Genomic DNA, 23,783 nt, shown 5'->3' on the forward strand with positions numbered 1-23,783 from the left:
CCCGGGCTGCAGGGGACTTCTGGGGAGCCACACAGAAACCCCACGGTCAGCCTCTCCTTGCAGGTACCATGGGATGATCTCCGGTACCTCTTTGGTGAAATCATGTACGGGGGGCATATCACAGACGACTGGGACCGCCGGCTGTGTCGGACTTACCTGAGCGAATACATCCATGCAGAGATGCTGGAAGGGGAAGTGTACTTAGCTCCAGGGTTTTTGATCCCTCCCAGCTTGGATTACAAGGTAAGAAAGATTAAGGTTGCAATTTGCTGTGGAAAACCACTGCTCTGGATAAATGTGCACTAGTCAGAGCTCCCTCATGCTAACCAAAGGGGAATGCAGGGAAAAAAAAAGTTTCAATCCCATGGAAACATGCAGAATGGCTGCAAAAATAATTCCTGTGGCTGAGGTGGTAAGGGAAAAACTTAGGTAAGACATGAGTAAAAAAACCATCTTGAATAAGCGACGCCAGCTAGCTGTGAAGCACCACCACCAAAAAGTGATGACGTATTTTTCAAGGCTGAAGCAAAACTCACGCTCCTTTGAACACATCTGCTAAACTAATGTCTGCGCCTACCCTGCGCTTAGGGTTACCATGAGTACATTGATGACAACCTGCCACCGGAGAGCCCCTACTTGTACGGCCTTCACCCCAACGCAGAAATTGGCTTCCTGACCGTCACTTCAGACAGGCTTTTTCGGACAGTTCTGGAAATGCAGCCCAAAGAATCAGATGCTGGAAGAGGCTCAGGTGTCTCCCGAGAGGAAAAGGCAAGCAAAGTTTTACACTGCACAATGACAACTCAGACGCCAGGAGGGGGCTAGGTGGGGAGGACAGATATGGGCCCACACACAATGGACAGGAGAACATGACCTGAAATAATAACAGATTTCTTACCAGTGCAAGACAGTAGAGATGTGATTCTAGCCCAGTACCTAATGCTACAAGCTGTCAGCATGGAGAAGGGGGAGCTGCTAGCGCAGAGCTCACGAGAAACGCTGCAGTCTCTGCCTAGCTGGACACTCCTGTCAAGTTTTCATTTAAGTATATTGGCACTTGGTTTCTTTGTGACCAGGCTCTCCCTTCCATTTCAGTAACTTTGACAGTCTTTGGCATTGCTAACGTAAGCAAATGCTTCACCGCCTTACAGCTGCTAAGAGGACAGCACTGATACCGCAGCCCAGGGCAGACAAAGCACTGGCCACAGCTGCTTATTTGTCCCTGTCCCATCTGCAGTTCTCTCTCCCCCCCTTCCCTGCTCTTCCATCAATCTAGATCCCAGGCAGGCAGGCAGCTAGTCACACAGATCATAGGACCATTGGCTGCTCTCCTCCAGCATCTCCAAGAAACCCAAAGGGTAAAGAGAAGGGGCTGAAATGCTGTCCCGGCAGTTTCTTTGTGTTCACTTCATCTGACAAAAGTCAGCAGTGTTCAGAAAGGTTACTCTTTGATGGGGTCGAGATGCGCCAGTGGCAAAATGCGGCTCACATGCTGTGTCCTCAGCAGCCGGAACAGGCTTAGTGATTTCCATTCATGATGGCAACTGCTAAAAATACAGATTTTAAAAAAAAGTCTGACTCCTGACTCCCTGGAATTTACACTTGAATTTCACAGCCTCTGGGGCTTCAGTTCTTACCTTCTTGGCTATCGGAAAAGAGCTGCACCTTTCAAAGATCCAAGAGCAGTTTGTAAAAGAATAGCGTATTAGTAACAGAGGAGGAAGCACAGGAAAACATGAAGGCAGAAAAACCTTTCTTACTACCTTTATTAACTGTCAACCCACAGCATTTTTCCTTAGATAAGAGCAGTTCTATGGTGTATTCTTTCCAGGTGAAGTCAGTCCTAGACGAGATTATGGAGAGGCTGCCGGAGCCATTCAATATGGTGGAGATCACGGCGAAAGCGGTGGACAAGACCCCATATGTTGTAGTTGCCTTCCAGGAATGTGAAAGAATGAACATCTTGACCCATGAAATCAGGCGCTCTCTGAAAGAGTTAGACTTGGGACTAAAGGTATGCATTACGTAGCTGCCTAGAAAGCGCCTCTCCCTACCAAATAACTTCCCGTGATTCGCAAATGGCTGTTGCTCATTTCGAACCTTGTCTTGTACAAAGTGCTTGGCTACCCTTGCTCACACTCTTACACATCCCACTGTGCTGGGTATGGCCAGACAGTACCAGTCTCTTGCTTCGTGATGGGTTTGAGACCAAATACTTCCATCAGTCTTGCTTTCTTCAGATAAAACTGCCCAGACTTTTCTCTTTTTTAAAGGGCGAGCTAACGATTACATCAGATATGGAAGAGCTGGCAAACGCTCTCTTCTATGACAACGTTCCTGAATCCTGGACACGTTATGCCTATCCCTCTCTTCTTAGTTTAGGAGCCTGGTATGCAGACCTGCTCCTTCGGATTAGGGTGAGCACATTTCTTGTGAAAGTTAAAGCTTAGGGAGCAAGCAGATACCACAGAAGACCAGGAATCACCTCCATCAGTGTACAGTGGTTAACTGGTTTATTTTTCAGTATTAATTTAAGCAGTTTGAAGTACCTGAAATGGCCTGTTACCCCAAGAATGAGAGCAGAAGTTTGAAAAGCGTTCACCATTAGAGTATATCACTCTTTCAAAAGAACATTAGCTAACCCCATCATAACTTTATATGTCTCAGAAGAAAAAAATATTTTATAAAACCATCTATTTAAAGTGTGAATTTGTTAAAAAAAATAATAGCAGTGTTTACTGCAATCCAAATAAACAGTTTAAGTTTCAATGCTGCAGTGGAATCTGCTATTTATTCATCATAGACCACCTCCATCCTAGTCTCCCCCTCTGGAAGATTACCTGAAGCTTGTGTTAGGCACAGGGAAGCATCAGCTCTTTGTCACATCATATCTCAAAAGCAGCATTCTGCTGCTCAAAGGCCATGCTTCACTCTGAAGTACGTTGCTGTTTTTATTTTCCAGGAACTGGAAGTCTGGACAACGGACTTTGTGCTGCCTGCAACAGTGTGGCTGGCAGGATTCTTCAATCCCCAGTCCTTCCTCACTGCTATCATGCAGTCCATGGCCAGAAAAAACGGATGGCCACTGGACAAGATGTGTCTTTCAGTGGAAGTGACCAAGAAAAACCGCGAGGATGTAACAGCTCCACCCAGAGAAGGCTCCTATGTGCATGGATTATTCATGGAAGGTAAAAGACTGCATCTTTTATGCAATGCTTCAGACACAGAGAAAGCCCAGTTCAGCCTTAAAAAGTCTTGCCGAGTGAGTGTTAGTACTCAGTGGCTTATCTGAATTCGCACAGCTCTTGCAAAAGCTCCAAGCAGCAGAGCCTTTATTCCGCACTAATGTCAGAGACATGCCAGCTGAGGGCAGCACCCGTCCAGTTTACAAGCAGAGTTTCACGAATCAGAAACCAGTTTCTGGAAATTCAGACTGCATGTTATGAACCTGAGGACTAAGTTGTCTGAAGCTACATGGTTCTAGTGAATAAATGTATTACGCTCTTTGCTGTGTGAGTAAGACAAATCAGGAAACTCAGAACCTAAAATAATTACTGCTAAAAACAAGGGGGAATGAGATGACATTAGCAGAGCACCAAAGGGGTCCACTTAAACAAGAGCACAGACCACATAGGACAGCTTATCATAGTTCCCACCATGGCCAAGTTCTACCTTCAGCTATGCAACTTTCATGCAAACCCGTGCTGAAGGGATGACTGGGGACAGAATTTATTTAGATATCCCACACACAGTAAGGCAAAATGCATTCATGAGTCACAGTGAGATGATAACATGTTAGCCCTAACAACTACTAAGCCATGGCTACCCAACCTTCACCCTCCATCCTGGACTGTGCTGCTAGAGCAACTCCTTCCCACCCATTAGCAGTTATGAAAACAGCCCCCTCTAAGTGAAAAAGCCGTTGGGTAGCTGGTACCCTGACAGTTTCATAATATTGCAGGCGCTCGATGGGATATCCCTTCTGGTGTGATCGCAGACGCTCGACTGAAGGAGTTGACGCCCATGATGCCAGTCATCTTCATCAGAGCCATCCCTGTGGACCGCATGGACACCAAGAACGTCTATGAATGTCCTGTCTATAAGACACGGATGCGAGGTCCCACCTATGTCTGGACCTTTAACCTAAAGACAAAAGAAAAAGCTGCTAAGTGGATCCTTGCTGCTGTTGCTCTGCTTTTACAGATCTAAACTTTGACTACGAAAAACAGCAAATGCTTTTACTTGCAAAAAACCTCAAAGTTGAGTAACTTAGACTAAGTTTGATTGTACCAGAACTATTTTAGCAAAGTATCAATAAAAACATTGCTAGAACTGCTGTCATGTGGAGACTGCTCTTACAATACATGGAGTTTCTCATGACGGATACTGGTTTTCAATTGGTGGTTTCTGATAAAGTGCTGGTTGAGAGCCAGACCACCAAAGGAAGCCAAACAGAACAATTGCATGCAACTATCCAGACTCCTTTCCTTCTCATATCTCTCTGTCTTTCCTTAGCTATTTGTTTGATCGCTCAGTGCTAAATGTGAGCAGAAATTCGTCAAGCCTGTGCATGACATATTCCTGCATGGAAGCATGTATCTGTTTAGACCAGACGGAAGAAGAAAGGCGCAGATTTGGCCCAGTTCTCCCACACGTCTACCTGTACAACCCAGAGAAAGTCCAGCTGCAAACAGATCAATCTCTGAAGTATGTTTCTTTCTATTTCTAGGTTACAGAATACTCTACCATTTCTTTCACAACAAATAATTTGTATCAGCATTAATTCCTATTAATTAGGGTGATTAGATCTGCTCTGGCCACCATATGGAAGCCAATGCCTGTCCCTTTAGCATAACATAATTCACCAAAATCCCACCCTGTGAAATATCTGAACAATTAGTTCTAAAATACAGTTACATAAAACTGCCCTCACAGCTAGTGGTAAGAAAAGCCACAAGGGGAAGCAAGTAGAGCTGCTTGTTTCTCTATAAAGTAGTAGCATTTAGAATAAATTACCATTAAGTTTTACACTTACCTTCAGCCTTTTCAAGTGCCAGAAATCCCTTTTGTTGGCAATAAAAGATCAGAACACACTGCACATACTCCACCAGTGAAACTTGCAGAGCAGCCCAAGCCTGTGCTCTAACACATTTTTATCTGGCTTCCCAACCAACTTCTTTGCAGGGCACGTGTTATGGTTTGAGCTTCCTGCTCAGCAAGTAACATCCAAAAATCACATTGGCACCAAAAGTCCTCTCATGCCCTCTCCACAATTCATGAAAGGCACTCATAACGCATCTTAACACGAAGGAGCCAGATACACAACCCCAGAGATGGATGTGTGAACACTCAGCATCAAGGGCACACACTTAGGTGCCAACTGCATGGACTATGTGCACAGCACAGACAAAAATCTAAGAGCGATTCCGTGAAGCTCAGAAGGGCTCCAGTTATTGGGCAGTCGAACAGCCAGGCAAATCCAGGTCGCTGTACGAAGCAGAAAAGCAAAAACAACTGCCCCTGTTAACCAACATCTACAAGGTTAAAGCAAAGCACTGATCAGATAAAAAGACGACAAAACATTTTAAATATTCCAACAATGTTTTCTATTAGCTGGTCAAGATAAAATAAACACAGTCCCTCTCCACAAAATTCTGAAAGGGACATTTCAGTAATGGAAGTTTTGTTTCTATGCATGGGAAATACCCTTGTATGGGTTCTCTTTCACTGCCCCTTCCAGAAATTCTAGTAGATGAAACCCAATACAGACCTTGAGCAATGATTCTAGTCAGTGGCAAGTACCCCAGAAGAAAAGAGAGGTGCCTGTTTTTTCCCTATATCATCTATGTTTCCACCATCTATTTCTTCCACATGATAAAGAGTACTGCATTTATTAATTGCAGTCAGTGCAATATAAATTCCCCATAAGAACGGCAGAAAACTCACCCAAAGCAGCAGCTTTTCTTTTTTCAAAAGAAATTCTTGATCAGAGGTGTTACCAGCTTCACCCACAGTTTCACATAACGATTTGGCTGCTCAAATGTTGATGATGAGACTACACCTGAGCAGAGGTAAAGCTGCTCCTGCTCCTATACAGGGAAAGAAACATGATCCCATTAAATCCTAATTATATAATGGCCTTTAAGAAAAGTGAATTCTCAGGTAAAACTGGCCATGGATCCTGCCAAAAGGATGCACCATTTCTCCCACAAGCCTGATCATAAGAGTCCCATTCCATGCACCACAACTCACAGAGCAACGGAACCACCAAGGAGCTAGCACAGGATCTGTCCCCCACACCCGTCTACCACAGTACTCCAGTACTTTTGATGACTATCAGTGCGCTAAGTAACTGAACCTCAAGAATTAGCAATTTAAACTTTACAAAGAGCAAAGGTAGAGGGTTTTGCCTTTTTGTGCCCCACAGTTGCAAGAGAGCTAAGCTTCAGTTTCAGAAAAATCCTAAATCCCTCACTGTAATTGCCAGAAAAGGAAACCTTACCATAATCTCAAGAGACCAGCTTACACAGCTCTTTCTAGACACAGCTCAAGCGCAGTGTTCTCAAATGAATATGCAGTCATGATTTCAACTAAATTACCAGAAACACTTAGGCTTCTCCAGTGTGTACACAATGCTGCTGAAGGAGGAAATGAACCATCATGATGATAATACATGCTCGCATTGCACGTGAAAGCAGCTGTTTGATCAAAGGTAGAAGCGGTTTTCTTATCAAAGCCAGTTAGGTTTCTAGATTTGCAGGCAAACAAGGAGCAGACCATCTACTGTAAGTCTGTTCATAATCTTTTTCTCGTTAGCTAGCTGTCACAAACAACAGAAAATATTCTGCACTGTTTAAATTCAGCGTGGAACAGGGAAGCAGGAACCAAGCATTGGAAAGTAACACCAAAAAGATAAATCAACAACAGAAGGAAGACATTTGTGTGTCAAATCAGTCTAATTTTAGAAACCCCAAATGCTCCAAGAGCTATAGTCAGCCCTCCTATGAAGATTATGCACCATGGTCATCTGACACAGTAAAGTCGTCTGATCACTGGAAGCAAGACCAGTTATCTGAATTGAAGTTCAGTTCATTCAGTGGAGCACTCAAAGATACCCAGACCACTCAAATTTCTTCCCAAATCTCATCACACATTTTTAAAATGGAACTGAATGTTACATAGGCAAAGTGATTTCATGGCAGTGTACCAGTTAATGTATTAAGTCTTCCAAACAAAGATCACAGAACAGTAAACAAACAACCAGTCTCAAAATCAGCTTCCAGCAAATGGGAATGGTTTAAAGCCCTGTAAATTAGATCACTGCAGCACTGTTTGAGAAAATTCCTTTGTCATATTTTCATTGATTCTCCCCTTCCATTAGAAACAAGTAGAGGCAAGATATGAATTGAAATATTCAAGCAACTCTTCCAGTAATAGAATTGTTTTTGATTAGATATACTCTGACTCATCCTGTGGAAGAGCCCTGATGCAATAGGGCAATTCCCATTGATCTTGAAGACAACTGTGCCTTCTTATGCCAGGACTTGGCTTAATAGAATACATTTTTGAGATCCCTAAGTCACACACAGAGGAAGCAACCCAATTTGCTTTGTATCAGAGCCCTACATGAGAAATTACTTAGGACAGTGTCAGTTTCAGCAGAAGATTCAGCGTCAAGACAGCTGGAGAACCAGACAGGATTTAGAGAAGCAGCAAAAGCGCTGAGCAGTCCAAGCTGACTAACAAAAAAAAAAAACAAACCACCAAAAACCTGGGACACTGAACATTAAACCACTGAAGAATATTTCTGTGAAGATTATATAATGCCTTATTATTATTCACGATTATATTATGTCATATAACTTCATTGGCAATCCAACCAGGCCAGAAACCCTCCTCTTGTAGAAACTACGCTAAGATCCCCTGCCTTTGTTCACCTCCGCAGCCTGTGGGCAGACACCCAAAAGCTAACTGATTGGCATTTATATTCCTACGAAGAATTTCCCAAATGCCTGAGAAGCAAGGTCCTCCAGAAGTCCCAGATCAGCAATTCAAAGGGCCTGACCTCATTATCCTAGAATATGGTGTGACCTTGGCAATGCCCAAATATCAGGGATAAGGCCCAAGAAAATGCTGTGTGATCAGCAAGCAGAGGAGAGCCAGCAGATCCTCTCTGAGTGCTGTGTCTCTCAGCATCCAGTGCCTGAGCACTCCTGATACTCGAGTTCACTGGGGACACATGTTCTTTCCCGTTATGGCCTCCATTTCCCAGAAACAGGCACTTGCAGCAGGCATCTCATCTCATCAATAGTCACTTAACTGACAGCTCATTGAGACTTCCTATGCTCCAGAAGGTTTTGAATTATTGTAGCTGTAGGTTTTTATTGCAACTGCGTCATCAGCATTCCCTACGTGACCAAGAAGCACAACATCCATGTTACCTCCCCATAATCAGCCACTTACCTGATGGAGTTGCTGCTGCAAAGCTTTATTTTCTGTCACTATCGCAACCTGAGCTTCCAAGTCACGATGAACTGATCGATATCCAAAATTAGGAGAGCCAATCAGAGTTAGGCAGGGAAGATCACTGCCTGCCAGGTACAGCCAGAGGCCTGCAGGAAAAACAGGAGAAGAAAGGAAGCGTGGCAGACAAAGGAAATGACTGGGGTAGCCTCAAACAATCGCTTCACTTAGAAGAAATGAATTAAACATGTTAGGTTACAGTAACTGTAAAAGATCATGACACAAGGCAAGCTCCCTTGCAGATGGTCTAGCATGTCTTGTAAAGCTTCGTATGAATCTTGGGGTGCCCTTGCGCAGCTTGCGCTGTCCAAACTCGCGCGCTCTTAACCGGGGGCTGCAGCACGCTCAGTGCCGCCCCAGGGACACATTCTTAAGAATGTAAATACACTGCATAGAGGGCCCCCAAAATAATCCAGAATGAGTCACTATCATTAAGTTAGAGGTCATGTTGCGCCATGGCATATCTCAGAAACACTGAAATAAGACAAACAGTTTTCCAGTAAAGGAAAACCTACACCAAGCAACAGCACCAGGCAGACAAGCCAGGCCTGGACCAGTCAGTTCCAGAACTGGAAGCGGCACAGTCGCACAGTGATTAACCCCTTTCCCGAGACTGCACAAAACAGTGACGTGAAGAGGCATCTCCCTGCTCTGACAGGTGAATTCACATGAAATAAAGACTAATAGAGAAGTGCAAATTATTACACCCACTCACTTCCTGAGGAGCCACCCGAAGATGAAATCAAACTCTTGACAGGATGAAAGACTCCCAAATCCACTCACCACTGCAGTTCACACTGTTGTTTGTCAACAACAAGAGGAAATGTGATACAACCCAGGACTGTTTATCAAGTAGAAGATGGAAACACCATACTATTCTCAAGCACACCACTGTAGCATGGCAGGAAAGAACAGCTAGGGATGCCACAGGAGAGCCGGGACTACTGCCAAGAAGAGTCTATACAGCCACTCTCTGCATATAAACGGACCCAAGAAGTGTTTGCTCTCCACTTAGCACAGCACAAGCACTTAGAACAGCCCTGGGCAGGTCCCTGATAGATGGCTTATCCCTACTGCAAGTCACACAAAGACTACAACAAAGAAACCGTAGCATAAAAACCACCTAGTCCTTAAAATAGAAGCAGGTTTCCTAACTCAACCCCAGAGCAGTTCCAAGAATGCCTTGAGTAAGAAGCTGCCGATTCACCACTGGTTCCTGTAACCTCCTCCCCGCCCCCACATCGCACACACTCAGCAGCTTCGCTGCCACTTTCAGTTATACCTCCTGGCTCAGAGCTGGCACTGCCCATAACTCAGCGGCATGATCAACTCCTCCACAGGCTCGCCCCCGGCCGCAGAAGGGCAGGAGTGCTGATGCAGGGGTCTCCGGGAGCTGCAAAAAGCACCCGAGTGGCACAGAGATTCGGCAAGTTCTGTCACCAAACAGGACGGCTGCCACGGGCTGCCTGGTGCCTGGGTCCAGCCACAGCAGAAGGCTCCCAACAGTGGGCCAGAGCTCTGCCCGGGCAGCAGCTCCGAGGAACAGGCTTCCTCGCTTTTTCTAAGCAGTCACGCGGCAGCCCTAAAGCCTTTACGGTGTCTCTGGCTTTATGGCCACCTGGCAGGATCTGCTCAAACAGTGACTCACCTTTCCAGAAAGGGGAAGCGCAGTTTCCCAGCCTCCATTCAAAACAGTAATGCATGTTTATCTCAGAGCAAACAGCCACCTGCCTGGCACTCTGTCACCCCACACTTGCATGGAAGGGACCCTAATCCTAAAGGATATACCTGTGTCGTCCACACCACCACACCCAGAAATGCAGCAGAAGATGGGTAGATGTACACTGCTGCAGGTAGGCTTCACGATGTTACACCCAGGAAAGCCTCTCTCATTACAAAGGTTTGCATTTCCTACTCACACATGCATGACGGCTGTGCAGCACTCTGAACTGGGCTGCTACAACGAACCTAAGGACAGTCATAACTCTGGTGGGAATACACACTGCGGGAAGTTGTGCATGAGGATACAAAATGTTTTAAGAGGACCTGGAAGGGTTTACAAAACAGCAGCCACAGTGTTTGACGTAAATCAGCTAAATCCTATAGGAGACTAAAGGGTGTCTTTTGTCTTAGTCCAAAAAGGAAGTATTAACAGGCACTATTTGCTGCTAGGGATCTCACGTCCTCTTCCAGGAGCCAGACTCTATGTGCAGCTGCCCTTCATCTGTCACCAGGGTTTCCTCCTTTTCCCTCTTCTGCCCTGTCCTCTCTTTCACACACTACGTGACTGCTGCAGAAGGAAACCGGGCGAATCAAGCATGTGCCAAAGGGCAGAGTGTGCCAGAGAAGGGCGCTACAAGGTGATCCTTCCAGCACTCTGAAGAGGAAACAGAAAGAAGGCAGCAAACATCTCCAACTGTCTGTCCTGCCATGCACAGGAGCTGCTGAGCTCCTCGAGTCTTGCATCCCTCTCTCAAAGAGAATATCATACAGCAGACAGAACCCAAAGCACTTACATGAGAAAACACAGCTGGCCCAAAAAGGGATTGACTGACACGTGCACTTTGGTAGCTTGGAAAAGCAGCCCATGCCTTCTGAGCTCAATCCATGCCAAACCACAAAATCCCACTCAGAGCCAGCAGTGCCCAGCAAGAGGAGGAACCTGCGAACCACAGATCACTTCAGCACATGCTTCCTGGAAGACAGACCACACACGACTTCCCAGCCAGGCAGGCACCTCCTTCAGGCTGCCCTGGATTGAGATAAGGGGTTTACTGCACTGGAGTTACTGATGTCACTGCAGGAGTGGCACAATGCTCATTAGAAAGGTTTGTAGTTTCGACATAGAGGCAGCCTAGTAACACCCGTGTATTTTCTTTAGTCAAGACAAGACAAGGCCTCGTCAGCAGCTTTCTCTCCCTACCACCTCTGAACCTTCTTCTGAACAGCCCTGCAGGAAGCGGGGCAGATAGAGGCATTCCCACAATCATTAACAGTTGGTCTCCTTAAACAAACACCAGGAGAACTCCAGAACAGGAATGGGCCAGAGTCCCAGGGGCTGCATCTTTCCAGCATTCAAACCAGACACGTGCTGCAAACAATGGAAATGCCCCTCAGCACTGCAGAGACGGCTGGGGAAACTTGCGTGTTAATTAGTGCCAGATTGGGTACTGCTTACAGTAATAGGGTTGTCCTAGGGGACCAGTGAGCCATCACAGGAAGTAGTGACACAGCGCAGAGCTCTGCTTGCAGAAGATTAGAGTAACAGAAGATGCTATGGAACACAGCAAAGATATCTCAGCTCGGCCAAGGGCCATGCCTGACCAGGAGACCAAGTCATTTTGTGAGGTGTTCCACTGGTGCACCTCCACATGGGAAGACCGTAAGAATCTAGATATTTATAAAGTGTTACATGCATCAGACTTCTCAAAAAAAAAAAAAAAAAAAAAAAAAAAAATCCTCAATTAAGTAGACTTCCTAAGCTATTTGCATTATTAAAATCTACTACCGAGCAATCAAATACTTACTACGGTGTATAAAGTAGGAGAACTTAAGAGTCGAGGACTGCACTTTCTGGAAGGAAAATGTAAAGACACAACCAGCAACAACCAGTCAGGGGAAAATATTCATGCTTTGGTCAAGGTGGCATCAAGCAATCAAGCAAGCAAGAAAGAATCTGGGGTCTTTTACAGAAGACCATGATGGCAGTATTAATTATTTTTATTATTAACTACATTTGTTACGCAATATTCATTTCTCAGCAGCTTCCCCTCCAGCTGTCTCCAGCTCCCAGAAGGCACATGGGTGCATTTATTCACTATGCTGCACTTTCCTGTGTGCCGTAAACAGAAGCTGGTACAAATTCCTCAACACCTGGATCATCCCCACAAAGACCGGCTGCCAAGAGAACACGGTGTCCAGGACCACTGCGGAGTCACCACTAGCGAGTTCCCTTCCTGCTTCTGCCATGGATCCCACCCTGGGGTCCCTGACACAGTCATTGCTTCTTGTTGTTGAAACTGGCAAGAGGGATACAAGAAACTGAATCACAACTGTTACAGCGATCATAAATACATCCAGATGCTTCCTTTTCTTTCACATCAAATTTCTCATTGAGACAGTGCCTTACTGTCACCACAGGGACAATTCTTGTATAATCTCTGGGACTATATTCAAATCAGGCAAGACATGACTTTGCATCGTTGTCCCCTGAGTAATCCAAACCTTCCAGGTTTATGCAAGCAAGATGTTTGAACCTCAGATGAGTACTTTGGAGGTTAAGTCTAGACTCAGCACCCAGCCATCCCCTCTCTAGTTGTGCAATCCAAATATGCACAAGTCTCAAATGCCTTCTGAACAAGTCCTCTTGGGAAATGGACATCTTACCTTTGGCATGGAAAGTCCACCCAGCCCTAGAGTACTCCTGCAGCTGGACCCTCTCCTGTTGGTGAAGGTAGCAGACCTCACTGTAAAATTGGTGTTCAATGTAAACATAGGCAGCAGGGATGGCACCTGCCACCCCTTTGGCACCAAAAAAACCATTAACCTCCGGTGAGGCCAGAAGAATCCGATACTCAGCCCTAGTGCCCAGAATGAGGTCCATGTAAGCTTGTGTCAGGTTGAAGTAGCCAGTGGTAAGGTATATCCTGGCATCCCGTTCAGCCTCTGTCAGCAGCGTCTCTGTGACCATCTCATCTATTTGAATCCCAAAAGGTTTCATTTGGATTAAGGGATAGATCCAGGTGTCGGGTTCTGGCTTCAGGCTCCCAGATGCTCGAGAACCTTGCTGGGATAACAAGGAGCTGCCTTGCTGGCTGCTGTGGAAAGTCTTTGCGTGAAGGAGTTCTTGTCGTGTCCTGGCAGAGTTGATCACCTCCATGACTCTTCTATTTGCTATCTCACAGTAAGCCATCCTGTCTCCTGCAGGAGAACCACAAGAGATTGTGTCTGAGACCTAAAGGTACAGAGCTACGCATCACTTATTATGCAGCGGGAAAAACTACCGACAGGACACCAATATCAGACCAAAAAGGAGCTAACACAAAGACCGCACAGCTTTCTTCCCTAAGTCTCAAAAACAGGTGTTTTAAGGTTAGCAAAGCTATGTTACAGAAGAAGAACATTCAGCTTTAAGAGGGGTAAGAACCTTGACTAGCAGCAGCTTGAAAAATCCACTGAGAAATTAAAAGACCAGGGCAAAGCTAAAATGGCAACCAAGAATGAACTGGAACATACAAAATAAACTACTGCCCACAGTCTAAGCTTACATCACCCAGCAGTGCACAAGGCCAGGACAAAAAATTCTATGATGCAATCAGCCTGACAGATAGATGCCCTTCTCCGCCTACTTCAGTGCTTGTTCTCGGTCTTCCTAATCCAATATTCATTTGATTCCCAGAATAGACTCTACTACAAAATATTAATTACCAAAAATAGCACTACATTCACGAAACATTCAGAATATGTACACACAGAACATGTAGAATTGTAAACATTAATATCAAAAGTAAAAAGAAGTTCAAGAAGTTCAAGTCATCCTTAAACCCTGGCTGTCACTCCCCTCCTCTGGATCACACCATCCAACCAGATAAGACAACTCCCTCCTACCTTGGTACGGGTGTACCATCCCCTCCATCATCTGGACTGTATCGTCTCGCTGTAATTGCAGAGACACATCTCCAATGGCATCCACTAGCTCTGTGAAGAAGTCTGCAATCTCAGGAGAGTCCTGCAGGAGAACATAGCGGTCCTGACGATTGGTGAAGTACAAATCACTCAGGTTTGCACTAGGAGAGAAAAAGAAGAGTTGAGTTCCAAAACAGAGCATAGGCACACGATCCTGAACACCCCAGCCTGGGTTACAGATCTCGCTCTGCATATAACTTGACTAAAGTACAAATTGGCCATTTCCTTTTGAATCATGAGAAATCTTTTTTTCCTTTTGAGAAAGACTCTCTCTTTCATATGAGAATCTCATGTGGAAGAGCTGTAGTTGCTCTTCCATCTCAGAAGAGCATTGATATGATCACTACGGAAAGACCAGATGCAAATAACGAAGTTCAGACAACGCTGGTAGCATGCATACCTTGCCTCAAAACCTCAGCTAAATGAACCATAGAAGGGCCTGAAGAGGCAGGACTCACCCGCTCAGGATCACATTATCATCAAAGAGATAGACCTTGATGTGCTGCAGTCCAATGGTCTCATTAAAACGCTCTGGAATCAGGAGTCTGAGAAGTCCACGCAGGTTTGGGGTATGGAAAAGGGACACACGGACTTGCTCGGGAAATCGCTGCAGCAATGGAATTAGCATTGTTCGAGAATTCTTCCTACCTGGGAGACAAGGGGAGTTTCACACACAGGATCACACCAGACAGGGGATAGATACATCATGGCATGGCACCACAGCTCCTCAGCTAGAAGCCGGTTTCAGAATGAGCACCCATCTCATCTGCTGGCACTTAACATGTTTTCCTTTTTTTTTTTTTTTTAAATCACTTTAATTTGCACTATGTCAATATTGAAATCAACATCCAGGACTGTAAGTTCTTTGATGAGTGGGCCTTGGAAACAGTCACTGAGCAGGTCTGACACCATTCAAGCTTCGTAATCAAGCCACACCTAGCATTAGTAACACATGCTACAAAGTCACCACAAAGGTTTCTGGTTAAGTGTACTGCTACTTCCAACAATTCCCATTTTGGTTTAAAAATTAAAATATACAAGAGCATGATGAACAAGGGCAAATGCACTGACAAGTGAACTAAGCAAACAAGAAAGCACAAGTTACACAGAGCAGAGTTTGGCCCTTCTCACTCCTACCACCTATTTTCAGACAAAAAGCTGCTCAGCTTGAAGATTTTCTGTAGTTATTGGTATACAAAAGGCCAGTTTTGAAAAGCATACTATTTAAGCAAGTAGGTCCAATCGGTCAAGACAGCCTCTCTCTGAAAAAACTGTTTATCCAGTCTAACTGTAAAATAAGCCTTTGAAGAAAGCAAAGCCTCGTAATATCTACCCCGAGATCCCCTGGTGTAGTCAAGAAGAATGGAAACTCTGAGGTTAGACGATCCTTTTGCTTGCAGTGATTTCTCCAGTGTTTCTTCTAAGCAATCCACCTGCAGAAAGATATTTCTCTACTCATTATGGAAAGCAAATAAAGCTTTATAAGGAAAGCGTTCAGCAACCAGGAGGCCAGTGGGCATGAAAGCTTCCACACCCTAGTAGGAGTCTTTCCTAGTTATGCAAAACACTGCTAGTTTAGACTTTGCATCTGTCAGACTGGCATCCTACTCCATCAGCCTAAAGCAATACATGAAAGGCATCAATTTTACATGTGCATATTCTTCAGGCCTCTGAACAGAAATTAATTTTAGGAAAAAAAGTCCCAACATCATTCCCAAATCACAGATTTGCATTACCGAAGAGACACCTTGGTAGGAGTTCACAAATGATGCAGAGGCAGTTTTATTCCTTAACTACAAAGCTGTTTGTCACATGCAAATTCTAATCTTGTGAACAAGCCCAGACAAAGCCAGGCACAAAACCCTGTGCAGGACTCCGTCCACCTTTACCCTGCTGTGGAATTTGCATTCTAACATAAGAAACTGACCAAGGTCAGGCTTCTCCCTGAAAGTCTCAGGTAATGCTTTTGTTTCTAGAGGGAAGGACAGGAAACAGAAAAGGTAAACAACATGAAGCAAAACTGACCTCTGTCTTAAATGCAGAAAGCTAATACTGCATCTGCATACTGTGCTTGGAGGACAAAACGTAGCACTACATACATACAACTTTAATCACGTTCAAGAAAAATGCCAGAAAAAAAAATTACCCATGATACCACAGTTCTGCAAAAAACCCTTTGAACGCTATGCCAGTAACCTCTAACAGTCCAAGAGATCCAGGCTCATTATCCCGTGAAAAAGTTCAGTAGTTCCATGGCTCTGTATTAGGCCTAGAACAGAAACTCCGTACACCTCCCTTCCAAATTTCTCCTACCCCCACCCCACGTACAAGTACACAAGTGCAGCCAGGAACCATAACAAAACTCTCAAGGAGAGAAGAAAACACATGTAAAGTGAATCCCTGTATGAAAGTTTTAAGGACATTACAAGCTCACAAATTGCAGCTCACATACACCTCTTGTATCTGCAGGAACATGATGCTTTTTGCAAAGGCAGGCATTTTCTTTCTGCATTCGCTTTCTCCCCTTCCCAAACCCTTTCCACACTCACCAGCTCCTGTTCAAGGAGCCCCGTTCCCAGGTACAGTGAAGCCATCACCACTCGCTGCTTGGCTGTTTTTATCTGCACCTGGGAGTAGCAGAAAATAAGTTCAGGTTCATCCTCAGTCTCTGTGATCACTAGGAGCTAATGATCCAGACCGCAGAAGAGCTGTGGTTCCCCCGAGAAGAATCACTTTAGCCAAATCATAGCATTGTCTCCCTTGCCTTGTAGAAGGAAAGGCACAAGGATAATACACTGATAGCAAAGATGTAGAACACACAGGTCTTTACAGAGCAACATCAGCACCATTGTTGCATCCAAAAATCGAGGAAGAAATCAATGCTTTTTGGAAAACTGAGGAACACATTCCCTGCAGCTAAAACTATTACATACAAGAGCAGTTACTATGCAGTAGCTGCAACATTGGGATTGTATCGGTACTGGCCATCCCAGCTTTCCTTCTGCAACTGCTTTAATCCTTTGTATCTCAGCCTGTGAACTAGCTAGAACCTAGAGACCTCTGTTTACAGAGCTCCTCCTTCCCCCGTGCTCACCACAGATGCCACAGGGGTGGTAGCTGCTGCCTTCATGGCCCACCCAAGGCTTGTTCTCCAACAGCTTACCATGGCGATCTAAGACCATGTTTCAGAAGTACTGGAACTTGCTTTAAATACGCATTGTGAAAAGACTCAAGCAACTGAGCTAAAGAAAGAAATTCTCACCTCAGCCCTACTACTTACCTAAGAGATGCAGTATTACAGGATTCACACTGTAACGACCTAAGAGACCTTTGGGAGGGATTGAGGGGGCTGTGCTTGCTTCACATTCCAAAGAGGAGGCGGGGGGGGCTGATCTAACAGCAGCCTGCAACTACTTGAAGAGTAGTTACAAAGATGACAGAGCCAAACTCTTCTTGGTAGTTACAGCTGAGCAGCAGCCACAAACAGCTTTGGAAAGTTCAGGTCTGACACCAGAAAAAAACCTGTAAACTACTAAGACGGCGCAGCACTGGAACTGCTCACCCAGAGGCAGAACCTCCACCCTTGGCTGCTTTCAAGAGTCTGCTAGACAAAGCCTGCCTGACCTGATCTAGCATTGACAACAATCCTGTTTCAAGTAGAAGGGTGGACTAGTGACCTGCAGGTGCTCCTTCCTAACAATTTGTCTATGATTCTCTGTAACCACTGCAGCTCCCAGCCCCCCAAAACCATTCCCACAACTTGGAACCCACAACTCACCTTCAAAAGTTCATAGAATTCAGCTGGGGATGAAAGCACCTTGACATGTGAGCTGGAGATCCCAAACTCTGGAACCAGATTCCTGATCCACTGGAACCTGTGTGCTCCTTCTGGACAAAGGGAACAAGGCGGGGCTGTGATCAGAGGAACAGGAGGGGTGAGCAATGGGGCTAGAAGCAGCCATGACGATCTGTGAAAAGAAAGATGGAGAAATTCTGTATGATGGAGCCTTTGCTTCCCACAAACAGCCTCCAAGTAGGTAAAGAAAGAGCTGCAACCAGAGCCAATACATTGTAAGGATCCACAATGGCAAGAATGCTTTTCCCTTTCCATAATCCCAGCTGAATCACCAAAGACAAACCTAGAAATAGAAAAACACAAGAAAAAGGTGGGAGAACAGTTCTTGACATCGTCAGCTCCTTCCCCTAACTGGCAGGGGAGAGAAGGGGAAACTATTCTTTCATCGGAACAGGAACACAGGATAAGAAACAGGCTGGAAGCTGAAGAAATTGGGGATGTGAACTCTCCCAAACACCCACAGATCAGATGTCTGGTGGTGCTGCTGTGGTACCAGCTATACCTGTAACCAGTCACTCCTGAATTGTCTTTATCACACACGCGTCAGCTTTGCTGTGGCCAACAGTCACTTTATTGTCCAGCTTAGTTCTCAGCTGGGCTAAAGATTAGTTGTTTCTATTTCAGGTAAAGATGTTTTAAAAATCATGCCACTCTAAAAGTTCCTTAACAAAACAGAAAAAGGCCTCAACCCCTCAAACTTATCCAAAAAAAGATCTACAACACACGAAGTGCCTGAGTGCAAGTCCTAGCAAAGGCAATGAAGTCACAGCACCAGAACGACATACCAAAGGATGTAGTGTGTTTCAACAGGTACAAGCCAAGAACCACAACTGAGAAACATTAGGTAGCCCTCTACAACGATGCCACTTGCATTCTGCACAAGTACTAAAAGAAGGTCAAAACTTCTCTTACAAACTTCAAAGTAACTGTAAGGGTAACAGCAGGAAGCTCCTTCTTCAAAAAGAAATTTCAGAACAAATTTAATTCCTTTGAAGTCGCTTAGGGAAGAATCCAACTTACTGCTAACAGTCATGCTTCAGGGGGTGACAAGAAGCAAAATGCATCTTTTCTTCTCTGGAGGCTTCATGCATGCAAATTCGTCAAGTCATACAATAACTCCTGGTAGGAGTTTGTCCACATGACAAAACCACATTTCAGCACAATTAGCAGCAGCAACTCCCATGAGATCCAGGAATCAATGAGCAAGGGACTGAACTACATCCCCAAACCCGACAGAAAACATTCTGGTCCTCAAATCCTACTCGCAGGAGTCAGACTTGCTGTCAGGACAGAACCACGGCCTCTGGTCTCATCCCAGAGGAACACCAGGTCCCTCGGGCCAACAGGCAGCCACCATCTTGTGACCCATCCTGATGCATTCTGCCACCACCACATACCAAGAAGAAACTTGATTACGACCTTTACCAGAATTTGTTACAAGGAACTTTTAGGTTTTACCACAATCCAAAGCCCAAATGACCACAGATTCCAGGAAGATGATTTCACTCATTTGCTTCATGATAAAACACTGGATCTTCACAAGGTTTCCAAATACCCTTACACAGAAGCCAGACAGTTTGCAGTTGCGTTTCCTGGAAAATCCACTAGTTTGTCACTGACTATTCATCACAACAGAAATGTGAGTCAATTCGTGCAAGGATTCCTAGGATGGCATTTTTCAACAGATCGTGTGGACCAGGCTCAGACTTGACACCCAGAAGTTATATAGGATACCAACACAGGCTGTTAAAAGCAATGGAAATATTCCATAGAAGATGTTAAAAAAAAAAAATATCAAAGTAGAAAAGAAATACAAGAAATACTGTGTTCAAGCACATTCTAGTCAATCTTTACAGAACCTGAGCAGGATCTTTGCGCATCTTTGCTCAACTCGCATCTCAAGGCACAGGCCACATACCAGGAGCAGAGACCCATTGCTACCGCCAAGTGAGCACGGCAAAAAGAGCAAGGAAGACCGAGCTACGTGAATTCAGACTAGCATCCAAAAATGCCTTTTTTAAAAACAACAAAATGCACGGCTTGCAGAGCAGCAACAAAGTCAGGGCTATAACCCAGCCCTGCAGATTACAAATTACGTTCTCTGTAATTATTCCCACTGAGGTAACAGTGACAAATTTTACGCATTTTATGATATTAATCAGCAAGAGGAGATAAATATTTTCCTTATTATTCTATTGGTCAAGCCTGGCCAAATATTTGGCAAAAATGGCCAATACTTCCAAAAGCCAGTACCGTGGCCAAGAAGCCACCTTCCAGAAACACAATTCCAAGAAGCCGTTTTCTGGCAAAGAGTACGAAAACTGCAAGTTAAACTGCATCCTCACTCTACATGGCCGAATGTTAGGTTTAGGGATTGACAAGGCACTCTTCAGGCAGTCCTTTCCCGGTGCTGCTGAGGGAGTAAAATCGATCTGCGTCACCAGCACTATTTGGTTCGAGCCTTCAGATTAATTCTATGCATGTATCGATATCCACTAATTCTATACTCTGGATTTTTTACTGCCTACGCAATTTAGAGTATATCTACACTGGTTGATCTTTTAATCCAATACTGGAATTTTAGAACCTATTTAGTGTTGAGAGTCTAAGGCTTTTATAATTGTCAAATACATCCGTATTTTGCTCCAGCCGACAGTAACAATGGCACAGCAACCATCTACCAAAGTGGCAGCTTCTACCCACCAGTGACTGAAAATAGCTCAAGCGACTCCCCGAGTATAACACAATCCTTTCAACTGTACGCACACAACAGTCAGAAACCATGTAACATTATGATGAAATCATCAAAATTCCGTATTTCGCTAAAACAGCTTTCAGAGAAACAGAAAATGGGGGGGGGAAGCCTTTCCCACGTACTCCACATCATCGAGTTAACCGGAAAGAGGAAACAGAACTAAAAGGAACCACCTCAAATCTTTTCTGCGTAAAAAGTTGACCCTAAATATAAACGAGGGATTTTTTGTGTGTGTGTTCTATTTTTAAAAATTGTGGTTTTGGTAGACAAACTCATGATGGAGCTGAAACACTCTTATTCACTGTAAAACCTCATCTGCAGAGCCAGAGGTGAAGTGAAACTGCAGGATACGACGCCGTCCTTTCACCCACACATACGTCACCACACAGGGGGATCTACAAATTGCTTGACTTTGAATTCAGTTGTCTCTTTCCAGGGCTTAGTCTAATAATTTATCTATGCTAAAAAACACTGATGAAACCAAAAGAGAAGCTTGAAAATATTTTCCTTGGCTTAACCAGGAACATACAGCAGAACACAGGCTAACACCGGGCTCTGGGACAACAGCGAGGACATGTGCAGCACATCTGCTGTCCAGGGGGAAGAGGAGGGTGAAGACATGCCGCGATACGAGAGATGCCACCCTCACAAAAATAAGTTAAACTCGTCCAGAAGATTGTATCAGGCACCATACTAAAACAAAACACAGAACCCTTCCAGAGCTCTTTTACCAGGTACAGTGCAAAGTGATGCCCAAAGACCAGGGGAAAAGACCTTTTTTAAAAAACTTCTTCAAAGCATTTTGTTTGGTCACTTCTGAACCCACGGCATGGTTCTGCAGAAAGACAATCACCTCCGGTTTTTTAATGTATTGGTTTTAGCATGAATTGTACCTCTGATCGCAAAGCCCCACAAAAGCTTCAGCACCAGCAAAGCTAAGCAATGCAGTGGCTAAAATAAGGAGAGGAGACACTGTTCAGGGGAGCATGGTTGCGGAAAGTCTGATGGAAGGAACCACAGTCTGAGGCTGCAACCGTGCGTTCCTTGTAGCACGGCACACAGCCAGTCCAGCACCGAGAAGGGCAGATCTACCTCCCCGCAGCTGCGGCTTCCCCGTCCCTTTCGCTCCATGGGGAAGAAGAGAGGAAAGGGAGAGTTTGGGAAATTTTCAAAGACGTCAGCTCCTGGGTCCTGCTCACTGCACAGCTGCCCAAGGGAGATGTCAGGAAGAGGAACAAAGGCCCACTCCTTCCCACAGCAGCTGGCTCAGATCCATTTAAAATGATGGTGAAAACAGTCTCTGTGTGCAGTTTGACAATCACCTACTCCAGCATAACAGTGACTGCTGCGGGAAGCAGCGGCCCTCTTCCCCCTTCACCTCTCTCGTGCCAGATGCAGCCCCAGCACAGACAGGACTGAGACCTGTTCTCAGGTCTCTTCTGACAGGGAGCGGGGGGCTCTCACCTTCCACGGACAACCCCCAGCCCGGGCGGTTTGTGCCTAACACCTAAACCCCGGCCAGAGCCGCTCCGGAGGCTGACCAGCACTTGTGATAGCCAAGGTGGAAAGCGATTCCTAGCAAGTGAGTAATATCGTTTAGCACCTGAAAGACAGCAGGAGTAAAGTAAATCAAAAATGACATAAAGTACATCTCTTGTCCTGAGGGCAAATGGACAGCTAGCGCAGACTGGCAGCCTAAGGCAAGTTTAAGGACCAGAACCAGCCCGAAGCCTAACCCTAACCCTAACCCTAACCAGCCTTTTCAGCAGCTGATTCGCTGTGGAAAACAGCAACGGCTTCTGCGGAACCAGCCCGGGGGAGGCCGAGGGGTCCCTTGCCGGCAGGGCCGCCACTTCCCGCACCTCCGGAGCGTTTCTAACGGGCTCGGTCGGGCACACACGGCGCAGAAACCCCCGGGCAGCGCCGCGCCGAGAAAGGAGAAGCGGCGAGCGAGGGGGCAGCGCGCTTCCCGGCCGGGCCTTCCCAGATAACGACACCGGAGGCGGCCGAGGGCTCCCGCCCGCCGCGGCCCGGGGGAGGCGGCCCGGCTGCAGGCACAGGAGCAGGGCCCCTCGCCCGCCGCGCCGGGAGGAGCCCGGCTGGGCTCGGCGCGACAACTTACCTGCGGCCGCGGCGGTCGCGGCCGCGGGACAGCCGGTCGGAGAGGCGGCCGAGCAGCGCGGCCAGGCCCAGGCGGCCCCGCGGCAGCCAGGCCGACAGCCGCCGCCACAGCGCCGCGCCCCCCGCCGCCGCCGCCGCCATCAGCCCCGCGCGCCTTCCGCTTCCGGCCGCTGCCATGGCGACGCGCCCGCTCCGCGCTTCCGCTTCCGGGCCGCCGCCGCGCGGGTCCCTCCCCTGGCCGGGTTCCCCCCGGCCTCGGCCGAGCGCGGCGCGGCGCGGCAGGCGGCGACCCCCGCCCTGGGCGGCCCGGCGCGGCGCCTCCGGGGAGGCCTGGCCCCGGCCCGGCCCGGCCTAGCGCCTCCCTGCCGCAGCCCCTCCGCGGCGCCAGCCCCGCCCGAGCCCGCTGCTGCCGGGAGGCCCCGGCCCGGCCGGCGGGCAGACTCGGCGTCTGCAGCGCACAGACCGCCGGCTGCAGTGATTCACCGCGGCTCAGCCCGGCCTGCGAGCGGCTGCCGGCCCACGCCGAGCGCAGAGCCCGCGGTGGCGGCGTGAGAGGCCGCCGCGAAGGCCGCTGCTGGCGGGGGGGGGGGCTTGGGGGAGGCTCGGGAAGGGCTCACGAAGGGCTCACTGTCCGGCGGCGCCGGCCCGGGGGCTCCTTCTGGCCCACGTACACGCAGGACGGCTTTACACGCGCCTCCAGGCTCGCTCGGGAAGCTGCAGCCCGAGCCCCGGGAACTTCATCGCCGTCCCGGCAGTTTCAGCGCCCCCGATCTCCCAGAACCCGCCCCCCGGCCAAGGGCTCCTAAGGGACGGGCACGGCTCCTTCCCGCGGCGGATTCGGCG

The 23,783-nt window shown here is 46.8% G+C and overlaps 2 protein-coding genes across 2 annotated transcripts in view; one reads left to right on the top strand and one right to left on the bottom strand.

The window, feature by feature from the left end:
• DNAH17 (dynein axonemal heavy chain 17) overlaps positions 1–4,447 on the top strand; it is a 38,681-nt gene extending 34,234 nt beyond the window's left edge. Inside the window, exons 75-80 of the mRNA XM_059828272.1 lie at positions 64–243; positions 589–771; positions 1,832–2,014; positions 2,274–2,417; positions 2,963–3,188; positions 3,962–4,447. Of these exons, the coding sequence (XP_059684255.1) occupies positions 64–243; positions 589–771; positions 1,832–2,014; positions 2,274–2,417; positions 2,963–3,188; positions 3,962–4,209 (1,164 nt within the window). The 3' untranslated portion in view covers positions 4,210–4,447. The remainder of the gene's footprint in view (positions 1–63; positions 244–588; positions 772–1,831; positions 2,015–2,273; positions 2,418–2,962; positions 3,189–3,961) is intronic.
• Positions 4,111–23,081, bottom strand: PGS1 (phosphatidylglycerophosphate synthase 1). Its single transcript, XM_059828273.1, has 10 exons — positions 22,942–23,081; positions 17,987–18,176; positions 16,758–16,835; positions 15,542–15,641; positions 14,667–14,856; positions 14,131–14,309; positions 12,910–13,443; positions 8,464–8,612; positions 5,947–6,089; positions 4,111–4,143 (listed from the first exon to the last, which is right to left on the bottom strand). The coding sequence occupies exons 1-9, from the start codon at positions 23,079–23,081 to the stop codon at positions 5,970–5,972; spliced, it is 1,680 nt and encodes a 559-aa protein (XP_059684256.1). The 3' UTR covers positions 4,111–4,143; positions 5,947–5,969.
• Positions 23,082–23,783: the final 702 nt, after the last annotated feature.

This window comes from Gavia stellata, chromosome 22, assembly GCF_030936135.1.
Source record: "Gavia stellata isolate bGavSte3 chromosome 22, bGavSte3.hap2, whole genome shotgun sequence".
Lineage (NCBI taxonomy): Eukaryota > Metazoa > Chordata > Aves > Gaviiformes > Gaviidae > Gavia > Gavia stellata.

Excerpts from the sequence above, each read along its gene's own strand:
- PGS1 (XM_059828273.1), bottom strand. The coding sequence starts at position 23,081 with ATGGCGGCGGCGGCGGCGGGGGGCGCGGCGCTGTGGCGGCGGCTGTCG. Across the intron at positions 16,836-17,986 it reads AATTCTATGAACTTTTGAAG|GTGCAGATAAAAACAGCCAA; the intron begins GTGAGTTGTGGG and ends TGCTACTCCCAG. Across the intron at positions 13,444-14,130 it reads GATGGTACACCCGTACCAAG|GAGACAGGATGGCTTACTGT; the intron begins GTAGGAGGGAGT and ends GTTCTCCTGCAG.